Below are 16,329 nucleotides of genomic sequence, written 5' to 3'. Positions count from 1 at the left end.
CATTAAAAAGGAATGTTCGCAACGTGTTTACGCCATAATTTTCATCAGCACAAATGACATCGCTCGTTGTAAAAAGCATTAAAGATTTCAAGCCGAATTTGTGAAAATGGAAATCCAAACAGTTCGACATTTACCCTTTTCTAAAAAGGTTCACAACGAGTGACAGTGGGTATTCAGCGTTCGGAACTGATACGAACACTCAAGATGATGCATCTCCACTGGTTGGAGATGCTGTTGTAGGATCCTCTTTAAGTTCATCGATGCAATAATTAGTTATAAGGTGGACTTAACTACCGATAGTTAACGATCTTTCCCTTCCTTGTTTAGTTTTAATAGAATTTCTCGTGTATTTCTCAGTTTGTGTGTAGAAGCAACGAAGGTTGTTGAAGTTCGACGGCATGAACAGCAAAAGAACAATTCGTTGCAAGCCTTCATTGACAAAAATGGTAAGCACTCTTTCTACTCATAGGAAATAAAAATAGTTCTTGGTATCTACAAGACCCACTAATACACAATGAGAACCAAACAATTCAATTTACTGTTAATGAAAATTGCTATTATTTTATACAATCTATCCACTACAGTGGTGAACACAGATTTGCAACTGCTGGCAACGTCTGGTGCAGATGACGATAAACACGAGAAAGGCGAAACGATGGCAGGACTCATTGATGAACAAATTGTAAGAAATGCAGCACTAATGTTTCTCGCTGATTAGCAGCCATCCTGAAATTCAGAGTTGGCTTTGCCACGAGATTATAGACACAATCGGCGAAGAAGGCACCCAGATAAGGGACACTGACAAGTTACATTCGAGAATGGTAGGTATCAAGTATTTCGATGGCTACGTTCACGAAGCTTCACATCTACTCCCACCAATGACAAATTAGGCTATTTTTTTGTCTCTTTATTAAATGACAACGTCATTTTGTTTAATAATTTAGAATATACAATGTTCCACAATAAAAGCGGACGTAAGAAGGTCTGCAAAATAATCTACAAAATATTAAGTTCATTCCCATTTCTTGTTTCTCTTAGAACATAATTATCCCTAGCCCAACGATCCACTATTCCTTTCAATATTATTGGCTCTTTATAATTACCTTTTAACTGCCCTTCTTGAAAACCTATAATCGTTTTCCTTCTTCGAGATACAAACAGACGTTGATAAAAGAAAAAACGTTATTATAATGTTTTATATTATCTTTTCATTATATTTCATTTTCGCCATAAACTAATAATCTAGATCCGATTCGGGCATTTTGCCGCAAACCGACACGTAATCGAAACTAATTAAAAGGGTATTCTCACGAATTAAATACTTAAATTAAAAGCTCCCGTTGTGATTCTCATGTGTATGCAGCTGCGGGTACGATCTGTTATGGAATAGCTATGTTATCTAATTAACATATTCCATGCAATGGATTAAGTTAAAGTCGGACGGTAGCATATCACGAAATTCTACTGTAGAAAGAAAGTAGGGTCAAATGGAATAGGAGCTCCGTAGAGAAACGCTTATTGTTTACAGAGGACTGTTTTTTTTAGAAATCGATCTTATTGAGGCGAAAGCTTTATCGAGGCAGGTGTTTGTCTGAAACATTGTGCCAAGAAGTTTGTCTATAATCTTTTAATATACGAAGAATCATGAGACTAGGAAGTATGTTATACTTGCTTGAACGATATTAGAAGAACAGGAAGGGAAGTAATTACTTGTTTTTTTCTCCTGGTCTTATCTTTTCCTGCATATACTCCAAGACAAAATTTTGCAAAACAAAATTAGGGTAAACATGGCGTTTATGAACGTCACAACGCTGAGGTAAACTATGTTAATAAATATAGGACACAAGGCATGAGGCAGGAGTTCTGATACTACTGTCAGCAAGAGTTGTTCATGAAACATCAACTGCTCGAATCGATATCACAGTTGCGTTTTGAATAAAAATTCTCAGTTTTCCTCATTGAACCCGATTCTCGAAACAAAACGGTTTTTTGTCAGAAAAAATCCTGTATTATTATAAATCGTATCAAGAAGATATTATTTTATGTAGCTTAGTGAGTCTAGTACGCAGTCTAATATTAATTAACAACAACGCTCACTCTTATCCTCTACCTTTTGTCTAGATTTAAGTATCATTAATTGTAATAACTTCTCTCTCTCTCTCTCTCTCTCTCTCTCTCTCTATATATATATATATATATATATATATATATATATATATATATATATGGTTTGTGTTAAGCGATCTCAACCGATGGCGTTAGGTTTACAATAAAGTTTGTGCTCAAGCAGCTGACTGTCTAGCAGATAAACACCCGCAAAGACTACCTTAGGGAAGGCTTTTGGCACCTCTAGAAGTGCTAAACCTGCTTGAAAACGTCATTAGGTGAATGTGGACAGGAGTAACAATGCGCAACGTTCGGTTTAAAAACGAACCTCGAAATCCATCCAAAAAGCCGGATGGCTCAAGTCCAATGTCAAGACGCTCCTCACGGTTTTCTTCAATCGTCCGAGAATCGTTCAATAGGGGGTTCGTTCGACACAAGAGATTAAAACCCTGGCACAACAAGTCCTGCATCTTCCATCATGACAGTATGTCGACCCACATTTCACTATTCATACAACACCTTTTTCAAAAAAAATTGATGCCTGCGTCCCCCCAACACCTGTATTTACAAGACCTAGTCTCTTCAACTGAAGCAAATAACTCATTCATGTTGTATAAATGCATGTTGCAAGATTTTTTCTTTCAGAATTTCTCTCGTTTAATTTGAACAGCTACTTCACTTTTTAGTAACCTGGTAATTTGCATTATTAACGATATTTATATAAGAATTATCGTTGAATCTCAATATTATCACGTCCTGTATTTTTAATAGCATCAAAGCCGAGAACAGCTATTTCGTAAAATTGTGTTTTTGTTTTCACGGCTCCCATCATCTACCATAAATGGTAAAAAATATTTTATCTTTAGATATTTATAGAGCATGATTCATTCGAGTCAATAGTTGCCCCAGCGTATACGATTTTATTGATTTTCTACGTGCATAAGGTAAACAATTTAAATATTGAAAGATATCTAATTAAATACATGGTGCGTTTGCTGTCTACGTGAGACAAGTATGTTTATTTGGATTCAGCCGCATTATTAGAAAGCGCTGAGCAAGTAGAGAGAGCATTTACGTTACAGTAATTGAAAACGTAAACAAGTACAGGGACAACTATTACACGTGTGTTTAGCGATTGCTGAAGCTGAAATGACACTATAAGCCATTTGGGCATATGTCGCGCCTTCGCATCTACAAGTCCGTCGTCATCAATCACTCGTCTATTACAATTTTTAGGCAATAGGCGAAATTATATGAACGCACCTGGATATAAATGCACACTGGTTTCACCAAGTATCGACCTCCAGCGATAGCTAAATAATAAAATAAAGTTTTCGAACTGTTTAGTCAAGTCTTTTTATTCGTGCTGGAGCGTATAGTACTCCATAAAAAATGTATGCCTGAAAGCGACAATCGTACTGCCTTCCTTTTTTGATTGCAAATGAAATCTATGAAACTTATGGTCTTGTATCTAGTAACTGGAATTTGTTGAATGGTTCTCTTAGAAGAATCGTAGAAAAGCTCGTGAAAATATTTGCTGTTCGACGTTAGAAAACCAGCACGAACAATTCGCAACTTCCAAGGCTCGGATGCGAAAGTGCGGAATAAGAACAAAGATTGCTGGAGTTATCCATTATAGAAGCGCTACGATGCATAATAGAGATTAGCTCTCTACGGAGAATATTGGCTATATTGATCAACACGCTCACAGAGCTTTCCAGCTGACTGTTCTCGCCAATGACAATGTAAGCCTTCAACTCGAATCGTCGGTCTCTCTGTTGAAAGTCTTCGATAGTCATAAGCTGTTTGCTAACGGGAATACTAATGTTACCTTAGTATCATACCAGTTTAGTATTTGGCAGACCTAGTTCTCAGAAACTAATCCAGTGTTCAATAAATAATTTAAAAGACAGGTTTATGATACTTCTTGTGTATATTCGTGATAGCTATAATAATAATATACGTTGCTTAAGATACGTTGTTCTCTGTAGAATAATAGCGCTTGAGGTTTGGAGTCCTCCTGAGCCGGATGTAGCTTCCCTAGCCTTATATTTCTAACCTACAAATTAACCAATTATCGTACAAGCTGGTCAGTTTTTGCATATTGATTTTTTATGATGTTGAGTTACAATTATGTAGAACTGAATTTAGCGTAAAGCTTTTACTCGCATTCGATACCTTTTGCAAAAATCAGTGGTAGTGCATGTTTAAAGGTGCACCTGTTTTTGGTTTTCTAATAGCTTTCTTTTTAATTTCTATCCACATACTAAACATTCCAAAAAACCGAAGCTTCAAAAGGAACTACTCTTCTATCTATCTATCTCGCACATCACGATTCGCGCTACTGGCAGACCCCATGGCTGGATCGTTTTGCAGTAGGTGCTGAGACGTTTCGAGATCAATCGTGAGGAACGCGCTTATCATCTGGGTCAATCAAACGTGCCTACTTAAGATATTTGTCCTTTATGAAAATCGCCGTACAAAAGAAACGTTTTGTGCAAAAACGTCCTTCACCCTAATGACAAGGATTTAGCGAAATTGAAAAATGGTCAAACGATTCATGGTCACCAAATCAATAACAACAATTAGGCAGGTAAATACACATGACCGAACCGAACTAGTTTCCGGCATCATTTTTAGGAAACATGTAGGAGAGTGCAGGAGCGTGCGGACCGCAATAAGTGGATAGCTGAACTGTGCATTACTGGACATGCAATCATGCTTAATTTGTAGCATTCGTGCTTTCTCCATCTGAAAACGTAAATACAGCGCTAAAAATCGAGTACTATACGTAAAATAGAAGTTCTACATCGCCTGATGTTCTAACATGTGTATTCGGTATAAATGGGTATACGCGCATAAACAAGTAGTGGAGCCGCTACCCAATATGAACGTCCTTGTTTGCTGGCGACTAAGCAGGCACGCCTATAGAGATACAGTATATAGTCGTCATCTCTATTTGGGTAGAGGTAAAAACATAGACTTCTGCCTAAAAATAGTACAATCAAACAGGACAATGTTAGGTATTAGTTGGGTTTAGCAAATCTGATAAGCGACGCTGAACATCAATATAGAAACTTTTCTCGAAAGATTGGTAGTATGAACATTTGCCTGGATCAACCAATAAAGACTTTATTAGACATAAGGGCATGTGCAACGCTTTATTAATAGCATTATTTTTATTATTACGTTGTTTTTTTATCATTATCGTTACGGTTATCATTATGACTCACCTGCATTGTATACTTCATGCCATTCGGTAGCCACATATGTAATGCCACGTTTGTCAGCTTGCGGTATTCTAATAGCTCTTATCATTTTTATTTCATCCGGAATGATATTAATGTATTATGTGTATGCAATGCCATCGGGTAATGAGGTTGTACGAACGTCCCTCTTTTCGTTTCGCTAATCTTCCTTTGTTGGGGGCTTTTTCCTTTGCGACATTGGGATATGGTGTGGCCCGGATGTTTCTTTACTCTCTGTGTCGAACCTGCCGAAGAAAAGGAAATTATAATGCTACGAGCAACTGGAGTATCTTTAAACTGATAATGGAGAGAATAAGAAATAATAATATAATAACGAGAATCGCTCTCGTTTGAAGATTCCCTTTGTTTCGCCGCTTTTATTCGAGGTCATAGGTACAATAATTAGTAGTTCTTATCGCTTTCCTGTCTTCCTCCTCGTCAATCAATATGCGTCGCTGTCCTGTTTATGACTGGCCTATGTTTGTTAGTTTTTGTGATCTCATTTTTCGATATCCACCGCTTTTTTCGATAAGGTTAGCGTTACTACTTGGTTATCGCCAATCTAACAATATTCACGGTTAACAATACTACTATTATTTGTTTTCACCATTATGAGTACGACTATGATGGAATCATCACTAATAAAGCATAGAGTGGTAATGCTAATTACGTGTGGTTGGACATTTTTTCTTTTATAATAAGCCTTCATAGCTATTGCTATGATAGTCGTTCTCCCTTACTGGTTCCTGTGTCTCCCGTGCCACCATTGAGGTCTGTTTTAGCACGCGTGTCTAGAATTGGTGAAGGCATACATTTTGGAATAGTTTTTTTTTCTTTTTTTTGCTAATGTCAGGGACGATAGCTTCGGCAACATTTCATAAATTGGTAAGTGTACAAAAAGAGCTACGCTGCCAATGTGGCTAACAAACGCCAGTGTTTTTATGTTGCATGACTACGCGATGCTTCTAGTTGGAATACAAAATTAACTATACGCAACAAATCGGATAGATTCCGTTTCCATTTTGTTTGCTGTGAACACATACAGAGCTTGCTCTGGCCATTATACCTTGTAGCTCGCTGTGTATTTTATGGATGCGCTGTGTTATCACCGGACGAAGCAAACAAGCAGGGGCGCGTAACATCAACGGAAAGCACGCAGAATAACCTATACATAGCACATAGTATATACAGAATACGAAACCCAATACGGAAACTGTTTCTATCGTCAGCAGCTTGCCAAATACCTAATGGTACACAGGACTCTTGTCATTCATTCTTCGAACCATATCCTTTCTTCCTTTCGACCTAGTTATATAGCTCTATCATGCCTTCGCGAAGCCGTTACCGAAGAAAGGCATGTTCTTCTCACAGCATATATAATCTTACTTTTAGTCATCGTTGCTATTATGCTCACTATCGTCATCTTCTTTTAATCGTTGGTTATTTATTATTTCCTTCTGTCTCCCATTCTATGGCTGGCTCACCGAATAGTTCAGGCAGCCAGTCACAAGTATCATAGATTTACTGTCATTTCGCTGTCAGCCTTTACATGTAATCACTACCCAATGTCCTAGCGGAAATAATCAAAGCAGCCATCGATCCTCAAATGACCCGATTGTATCGATTAAATAATCAATCGGTCATATTTTCATGTCCAGTCAATAAAAAATCGATAACGCAACAATGATAGTTCATGATTAGCATCGTCAGGTTCGTCATTGTTTCGGCAGGCGAGAGCAACTTCGACCCATGAAGCACATTTTCCTGGCCGCATTAAGTGGTAGAAGTTAGTGACTGCTAACAGCATTGAAATTATGAAGATTCGTGGATTCGCTGTTATTTTCTCTGGCAAAGCTGAACTTTCCGTCTACGTATTTTCATCTAATCATCAGCGGCTCTGCTTACCGATGTATTTCTGTGTTAGTTACGTTTCATTGTGAGTCTATTAGGTTCCTTTACTTGTATGTCTAAGAACTCCCATGCTGCCTTGTTTTCTATACAAAGGCTTCTGTGTGTCTATATGATAAGTTATACGTTTGAAAATCCTCATCGAACCGTAATTGAAATGAGATGGCTACTAGGGGACAGAGCGGCGCTATATTGTCCTGTTTCATTCTAAACAACAAACAAGATCCTAGAAGCAAGTTGGTAATAAAGTATCTGTCTTTGGGTATACGTTCCAAAGGAATAGCTGATGACAGGAGACCATAGTGGGCTTTGCTTTTAAAGGACACTATTCTATCAGCCGTGCTTCTCTTGATAATTCTGGTCGTATTGTATTGTGGTTCTCTGTCTTTCCTTGTATATATCCTGTGGTTTCGCTTAGTCGCAGTAGCCGCATTCTCGTCCATTTATCATTATTATTGAATAAGTATACAATCTACCGAAAGAACTGTTAAATACACATACACGACTGTCTCTTTTTCAACTTTCATATGATTTTGGGTTGTAAGAATCCCGCCGGAAAAATGTTTCGGCGAGAAATAGACTTGGCTAGATTGAGGTTTAAACAAAGCGTGTTCCACGCCATTCATAAGCCTTTTAATCCTCATTGGAAAGCAGTAGCTGAAGCATTCAACAATAGGTGGATAATCTATTGAAGTCATAACATTATCATCATAGTCGTTTGCATTGGAGCAGACGGAGGCGAGTGGGTCACTCGTCCCAGCTACCATTTTGACCGTCATTGTACAATCCACGAAGTTTTTAGTATGAATTCTGCATTAGGCACATGAACTAGATCAGTCAGATGTACCATATACAGTCAGCGGTATCGTGATACAATTAGCAGAAAAATGAGGAAAGTTTTTCTGTTTTCGTACTTTTCGTGTAACAGTAGCTGATGGTGTTGTTTGCGAGCCATATTTGAAACAGGCAACTAACTAGGCCGTTGCACCTGATGAATGAATAGTCCTCATATGTATATATATAATACGGTATGTGTAGATTAATCTGCGTGTAGTAATGATATATTTTCATCAGCATCATTGTCGGCACTGCAGTCATCATTATTGCGTCATCCTAATTGTATCATCCATTATATGACAGGAACAATCATTCTATTGTTCATATCATTACGGTCAGCTTGTCTAGCTCGTAGACATATTGGTAATATTAATAGTGACGTTCCAATCTCGTTAACCATTTACACACTATTCGAATCCGGAAAAAAAATGCTGTTTGTCCCTATTTTACCATTCTTTTTTCTCTACCGCTGTCGACACTCGATACTTCGCTTTGTAAAAATCCGCTGGACCTCCGCTGCCCACAGCAGACAGCTTCTGTGGTGACTGATTCATCACTTAAAACCTTCGCATCCTTCTGTGATGCGTATAATTGCTGCGTCGCCTTCAGTCTGATCAAATGTTCATTTATTATATGGTCCTCCATCGTGCCTAGTGTAAGATAAATAGAGCGCTTCGTGTTACCATCATTTTCAGTCTTCGTTATTCTTCTGTACGGCTTTCTCAGTGTATACTGTGCCTGTCACGTCTATATGCATGCACGAGCCTGCCACAAGTGCTTGGTTCACCTTTTTTTAATCTATATATATATATATATATATATAAACCTAGGCCGGCACCTAAAGAGATAATAGAACAATTATTCTGTAATATCATTAATGTAACGACCACTTTATCTCGTGTTGTCCATAGTTAGTAACGTAGAGACTTATCATGACTATAATCCGTGCGAAACTTTTTTTTACCCTAAGCCTCATTGTTACAACATACCTTTGTTATTGTCTGTCTTTGCGCGATAAACTATAGCTAAACATTGTTACTTAATATTGGTATTACTAGCATTTTATTGTTCACAACGCTGCTGCATTGATATCTCTTTATCAATTCTGCTGTTGTCATGATCAATTGTATTGTTATGTTTTAGTCACCATCGTCGTCGTTAGCAGATGGGCGCCGTTACTCAGATCCGCGCCATCGAATTTACAAAGTTAGAAAGCAACTAACTAGTTAGTATAGGCTCGTTTGTAGCTCTTGAAGGACTCGTTAGTTCTGAAGCAGAGTAGAGGGTCTCCAGAGGTGCTGGTTTCCAAAAAGTGGTAGAGAACGCCACACCGCTTCCCATTTTGCATTTAAAAGCATTGATTTCTACAGACATTAGAATGATTGAACAGGGACGGCCCGTGGTCTTCGTATCAATTACATACTTATTGATGCATCGTTGTGTCCGTTGGCGTGTTCCTTTTCTCGCTGCAGGCTTCTCCTTAACAGTTAGCCTTCACTCGCAATGAATTTCCGCGGAAAGTTTCATAATAATGACGAGTTGATCAAACTAGAGATAGTTGTTATTGTTGAAGATCTGCGCGCTTCGCGAGGGCACAAGGGACATGATTGGATGTTCGAGATCGAATAGGAGCGATGCAGCTTGCCAATTCGGTTCTAAGAGCTGTCGTTGTCGTTGCTGCTCATCTACAGAGATACACAGACGTCAGTCCTGGCCGAGAAAGCGATTGTAACCATGCGCTCCTGAGAAAATCACGTCGACCCATACGCGCATGGCTTCCGGAGAGGTTGACGATAAGTGATAGATTCGATCGAGAGTCTTGACACAGAAAGCGGCCATCTTCTTATTTCCATGATCAACATAGACATCGTCGATGGACTCGAAATGGATCACTCCTGTGTAATGAAAGCACAAAATTATACCAAAAACGTTTTTGTTACATGCTTTTAGCATTCTAATGAATACTACTCTTCAAACAGAAAACAAGTAGTATCTTAGATAACATGTGATGCACGTTTTGATAGCTAAACTAGACAAAATGACAGTTACGACATATCAACGAAACTCATCTGTTGCCTCCCCGGGACCCCTAACGCTATTGATGGTCAAAAAAAAACAATAAGAAATCGATCCAAACCTATATTCTTCTACTGATGCATAACACGTACCTTTCAACTTTCTCTCGCTCTTATCCATAAAATACATTAGCGCACGGCTTGCTCGGTCAAAGACGAACCATCTTTTTTTCCACCATCTACTGGCGCTGCCTAATTTGTAGAGGTATCCACGGCAGCTGTTACTGTCGACGGTTACGTCTTGCGCGCAAATCTCTAGCTGATGTCCGCAGCTGATGATATGGGCACGCAGATCAAAGTGTCCCTGATCGGGAAACACGGGTAGGTAACATGTTAGCGGCCTTTGACTTAACCGGCGGTTGTTATTCCGTAGCGAGACAGAAACGGTGCCCATCTGACCGAGCGCGGCGGTGGTTTTGGGTGAGAAAAGCTCCTCGGATTCCGTTGATGAGGACACCATCTCTGACCCGCAGTTAGACTGCAATATGCCCAGTGGAACAGCAGACACCGATGTGGACGCACACGTTAGGATCCAGCAGGCGTTTCTATTGTCTTGATCTTTTTAACAGTGTTTTTACTATGAAGTTTAATTGGCACTTACTACTGATAGGTAACCTGCTTCTACTACCAACGGCTTACTTGTGACTATTAGCTGATACATCCGAAGGATTCACTTTTGTTGGTAATTTATATCACACATGATGACCTACAGTAGCCACATTCAGCCTTCATAGAATTGAATTTGTTCATCCCTCATCTGATCATTGATGGCAAGCAGAACGATATTTTCTACTCTATCTTTATTTGGTCTTCTCGACGCCTAAACTCCTTGAGGAATACTAGCATTATATTACTACTACGGTTGTCCTTGTCAAGGGTTAGTCTGTTCACTATGTGACGCCTTACTCGTGGAGTTTGGTTCTTGTATCTGATATGGGTCGTGTTTCTGGCACTCACATGCTGGTACTCGGATTCAGTGTCGGATTCGCTGCCTGAAAGGCTCTCGGAGTCAAGACTGGACTGTTGCTGTGCCTGTTGAACTATACGCAGACTATTTTGATGGCTACGCTGCTGTTCGGCCCACTCACGCTTCTTAGCTTCGAGTTCGTCTGCAATCGTTCGCTGCTGCATTTGTAGCTCCTGGATACGAGCTTCTTTTTGCTCGATCAAACGGCTCATCATTAAGATGCGTTGATTTACCTAAACATCATTATAGTGACGGTTCAAGCATTTGCGCCGCAAAGACGATCCGCTAATAAAAGTTTTACCGATCGAGGAGGGAATACGTTTACCTAAAATTGCTTAATTTTCAGCTAAAACAATAACTTCATACATAATGATATTTCCCAGATTGACACGCTCCTACACGTTATGGGCAATAACGAAGGTTACGAATCAACAGGCCTTCTAAGGTACTTGTGAGACGATATACCAGCTTCCATCGAGCACGGACTCGTGGCTGCAAAGCGCGCTACGTACCTCTTCAATGCGTTCATCTCTACGGGCCGTACTTTCCATAATCTGGAACTCGAGATCTTCGTAGGCACGCTTCTCAGCTTCTAGGCACTCGACCTCGTTCTCTAGTCTCTCCGAGATCTCCCGTTCAAGTGCGGGTGACACTGGGTCATCGAGTGTTTCGGCCATTTTTACTGTTAATTCCTGACGACAATTGTGGAGAATGCGAAATAGGTCGGTCTTAGCAAAGCGAAAACCCCAGTGGCTTAATATTCCAAATTATTTGCATCACTGTACACATTGTTACTAAATACAGGAGGCCGTCAAGGATTGATTTGATAATAGTCTTTCCTATTGATTATAGGCGTCAATAAAAAGCTCTTAATGCACGCATATATCTGTATACAGCCCACATTAGGCCAGTATCTTTGACCAGTACATATCCAATTGCCAGCATCGCTACCGTAACTTATTCACACGATTTCTCTGCATCACATAGCAGTCAGCAAAACGCGAAGTGCCGTTTTTAGCTTGCCTTCGTTTATCTCTCTCTATATTTATTTCGTTCCCTTTTACTTCGTTCTCCCTCATGCCACCTATTCCCTTTTCTTTTGTAAGAACATGCAGCGAGAGCGTACAACGCTCAGATACGTACGGCTATAATTGTGACCGGCACCAGCGGTCGTCTTTTCACATATCCTCATGGTTACGCTAGTGAGAAACTCCTGTTTAAGGTGAGACTTTTATCAGAACGAGGCAACTAAGCGAGGGCTGACCGACAGTACACTTCTTTTTGTGGCGATTGCCACACCCCCAGCACCTGTTCCCTAATTATCGATGGTCTTGCTTGTTTGACTCAACAACGTAAAATCATCATCTACTTATCTTTATTATAAATGTAAAAGGTATGCAAGAATTAGCCGCATGGAGCAGTGTCAGCAAATGGTTCTAGCAAAAACCACATACACAGTGGACACATTTAGACTAAATGTTCGCAAAAAATACGACATTTTTTGTTGAAATTCGTGTTTTACTCTGAGCAGCCTGCATTTATGGTCTGCTGTCCTCTGTTTATGACTACTGATATGTACCGGATATTGATCGACATACATTTTACAGGTTCAAATTAATGAATTACTTATAGAACGGGCTCGCTTATTGTCGGCAGCAGTTCGGGAAAATTCTCGTCCTTTAAACAACGACAGAGCTATTTGTCTGTTTTTGACAGTTCGCTCTCGATCTACACAAGCGTATGTCCTTGTTCGGTAACGTATTTTTCAATACTGGCTGCGAACGCCGTCATAGTACCAACTCCAATATACTCTGACTAACCTGCCACTTGAGTATTCGTTCGCCAGCGAGGTGAAGTCTTCGTTCCTCATCCTCTTTCTCGCGCAGGGTTTCTCCTACGAGAATTTCCTGTTCGGCCTCGATCTTACCGTATTGGATGAGGTCTTCTTTGAGTGAGAACTGCTCATCGCACAGCTCGCCTGTGACAAGTGCCAACTCCATTTGCAGCTCGTCCAACTGCTCCTTGAATGCGGCCTCCAGCTGCACAAACTGTGATCGCAGAAGCGACGCCTGTGCGGCATGAATATGAGCGGCCATTTTCTGTAATGACGAAGATCGCGCCGGCACTTTATCACTAATGCTTGCGGCGGCGCCGGCAGCAGCAGTAGTAACTCCGGCGACAGTAGTGGTCAATTTATCCTTGCCTTTCCCTCCGCCGCATGTAACAACCGTTGTTATCGATGTGGTAGCGCCCGATGACGTCGAGATGCCATTCGTCAGCGGTCGATAGTTAGGCGACGGTGCTCCCAATGTATCCTATCAAAGTAGAACTCATCGTATGTTAACAGGAGTAGCAATGCAATTGGTTTGGTCACTTTTTTTAGTTTTTGATTAATTATTGCTTGGTCCGATATGGCTGGAAGTTCGGACCAAGACGTATCGACTCAAGTATTATAACGCTAAACGGAGTTGGTCGATCAAAACAACACTGCATCACGGCTCGGAGCCTACGATTCCTGTGTAGTAAGTATCAGACTAAATGTTGCAAATCAATGATATTTTTGGCTGTTTCCATTATAAGAAGTTCAAAGGGCCAATTTAATAATGTTACTATAGCAGGGATTGAGTATTGTATTTATTTTTTGGCGGCCACCAAGGTCATAGGAAGATTCTTATTTCAATGTCCGCTAGTTTATTCCTATACTCGTTCGTCGCTATCGAGGACGTAGTCAACTTAAGCTTTTTGCAGGTGAAACAGTTCTACACGTATATTGAATCAAATCGTGAACAACCCTTTTTATGGTTAACGAGTCGTCGTTATGTTACACAGAGTTGTGGCGGGTAGGAATACTGCAAGGTTCGTCTGCAAACTCTACCTCAGGGAATACATTTGAGAGAACGAAAGGAAAGCGATTCTATAGAAAAGTATCGTTTACGCAAACCCCATTGCTTGAAGTAGTTCAGTACTCTGTTCTTTATATATAATGGTAAAGAAGGGAGAGCTCGAGCGATGCCTGACAACGAATTGTACTTCACTAAGTAATAGAAGCTCAGATAGAATGAATTGCGGTGTCGGTCTGTTGTGATCAGATCTGTTAGAACAACAGTATAATATGTCTCGTTAAAATCTCCGCACTATAATAAATAGTGTAGCTGCCCTAATAGTACTAGTCGCAGAACGATAATTACGCGACGGCAGTCACATTACAGACGTCTGACTCATACCTGATAACGGCACAGAGCTGCTCACTCTATTAAAATGACAAGGGAACGACAGGCAACCAATATTGGCAAATTATGATTGCAACTAGCTTACGGCAGGACAAGGCTTTGGCGTGAAACGACTTGCGATACGTGGGGCGCAAATTTTAATCGGCCATCGCAGAAACCAATTCTTGCCCTAAAATAGAACTAGCCTTGAAAGCAGTGTCCGTCCCTATTGTTCCCTCCCGCTGTATGGAAGAATCGGCTGCAGTTTACAGATATGTTCGGTCCAACACATTTCATTCGAATGATTCATCAAGATTCTCACAGACCTTGGGTGAAGGTATTCCCGGAACTGTTTTGATGCGATTGCGTGGACTCTGCGGGGGACTGGTCGGCGAAGCTGGGGTTCGCGCAGCTGAGTCAGCAACGTTATTGATTGCCGCAAGCTCATCTTCGGACGAGGGCGTTGTCGCCTTTAGTGATCCGTTGGTTTTAATGCCAATTGTTGACGGAGGCGACTTTCGACTACCAGGTGGCGATTTTAGCTGGGACGATCGATTAGATGGGGAGTGACCGTTGGTCGTTGCAGGTGTCGCCACGGAGCCAGAGACAAAATTGGCGCACATATTTATAATGTCTTCGAGTCGCTGTCGAGCATCGCGCTCTTCTTCTTGTTCCGCCAGTCGCTCTTGAACCACCTGCAGAGTAAATGAAACGGCATCATATACTTAGTTCTATGCAGCCTAACTGCGTCAATGCTCCGCAACAGTGGATAGCATTACTGGTAACACGGTGGAACATGACTTCTAATGCATAAACGTATATTGTGCATATTTACGGATGAACTTAAATGTTCAGCTAGAATAATGTTTTGTCCGCGCACTTCTGACGCTGGCTCAATGGTTCACTACCGGCGATGACGGAAGCTTCAAAAAGCCTCCAAACCGAATTAGTATTTGATATTCACACGCAAACTGCGTAATCACACATTATCAGCAATTACACAGATCCTAGTTTTTCCAACTTCATTTTAACTTGCTTAACATGAGCTACACAAAGAACTAACTTGTCGACATTTGCTAAGCTGTTTGCTGTAAGTGTTGTGATGACCTAGGTCTGATCTGTTCACCGTCCATGTTTTTTAACTGTTGGCAATACGTGCTATAGCAATTAGTCAACCAAAACCATAAGAGGCCACGTTCCTGCTGCGCCATTGCCGAAAACAAACATCAAGCTCGAATCATAGGAATACTTGCAGCACAACCCGAATTTCACCAAGCAGAAACGGAAAATTAGAGTAGTTCGCTTTTGATCGCATGCGACACTCGAAGTCGACCTGTTTAGAAGGCGAGGGTGAAATTTATGTTCCACCCAACAATTCTCTCTGTCCTGTTCCTTCGGTTTCCACAAAATATTTGAAAATAGAGGCCGCAATAGCGTGTACGAGTACACCTGCGACTTATCGTCATGACCGATCCATCGAGCACAGTCGAGCGTAAGCCTAGCCACATACTTCACAAACCCCAGCTGATTTCACAGTTATGTAATAGACCCTCGAAACGGCCTTTCGATCGAAGCCAGAGGCAACCCTTGACGTCAGCTGGCAGAACAGTGAACAGCCGTACGAGCGACATTCATCTGTCAAAATTCATCAGATGTGAATAGGTTCGTTCCATTGTGCATGTTTCAGAGATGCGTCACAAATTTCTAAATAGCTGGCGTTTCAATGAACTACATAAAACTGTAGAATGGCAGTATAAGTTACACTGAGCAATTAGAACGAATCTGTGTTCGGACAGAGTTGCAATGGAGGCGGCTAGACGGAACCCGTCGAGCTAGCCAGTAGCTTACCAGCTTAAAGAATCGGAGAGTTTTAACTTGGTGCTGATTTAAAAACAAAACAGAAAGACATTTTCAGTTAAGCTTGAACCTCGATTACTGACTATGCGGTATATACTAACAGATAAAAGAATTTAACCACT

At 40.6% G+C, this 16,329-nt stretch overlaps 1 protein-coding gene across 5 annotated transcripts in view; it reads right to left on the bottom strand.

Moving 5' to 3' along the window:
- Window positions 1-5,248: 5,248 nt before the first annotated feature.
- Window positions 5,249-16,329, bottom strand: part of LOC111271785 (uncharacterized) — a 47,273-nt gene continuing 36,192 nt past the window's right edge. For all 5 annotated transcript variants that reach the window (XM_022852777.2, XM_022852778.2, XM_022852779.2 and 2 more), the window contains 7 exons: window positions 14,677-15,045; window positions 12,962-13,456; window positions 11,654-11,833; window positions 11,132-11,374; window positions 10,268-10,652; window positions 9,523-9,994; window positions 5,249-5,599 (listed from right to left, as the gene is read on the bottom strand). In XM_022852777.2, coding sequence (XP_022708512.1) covers window positions 9,804-9,994; window positions 10,268-10,652; window positions 11,132-11,374; window positions 11,654-11,833; window positions 12,962-13,456; window positions 14,677-15,045 — 1,863 coding nt within the window. In that variant the 3' untranslated portion in view covers window positions 5,249-5,599; window positions 9,523-9,803. The remainder of the gene's footprint in view (window positions 5,600-9,522; window positions 9,995-10,267; window positions 10,653-11,131; window positions 11,375-11,653; window positions 11,834-12,961; window positions 13,457-14,676; window positions 15,046-16,329) is intronic.

The sequence above is a fragment of the Varroa jacobsoni genome, unplaced genomic scaffold (assembly GCF_002532875.2).
Source record: "Varroa jacobsoni isolate VJ856 unplaced genomic scaffold, vjacob_1.0 contig01016, whole genome shotgun sequence".
In the NCBI taxonomy this organism is placed as follows: domain Eukaryota; kingdom Metazoa; phylum Arthropoda; class Arachnida; order Mesostigmata; family Varroidae; genus Varroa; species Varroa jacobsoni.
Note: the sequence above shows the minus strand (reverse complement) of the source record. Positions and strands in the feature narration are given on the sequence as shown.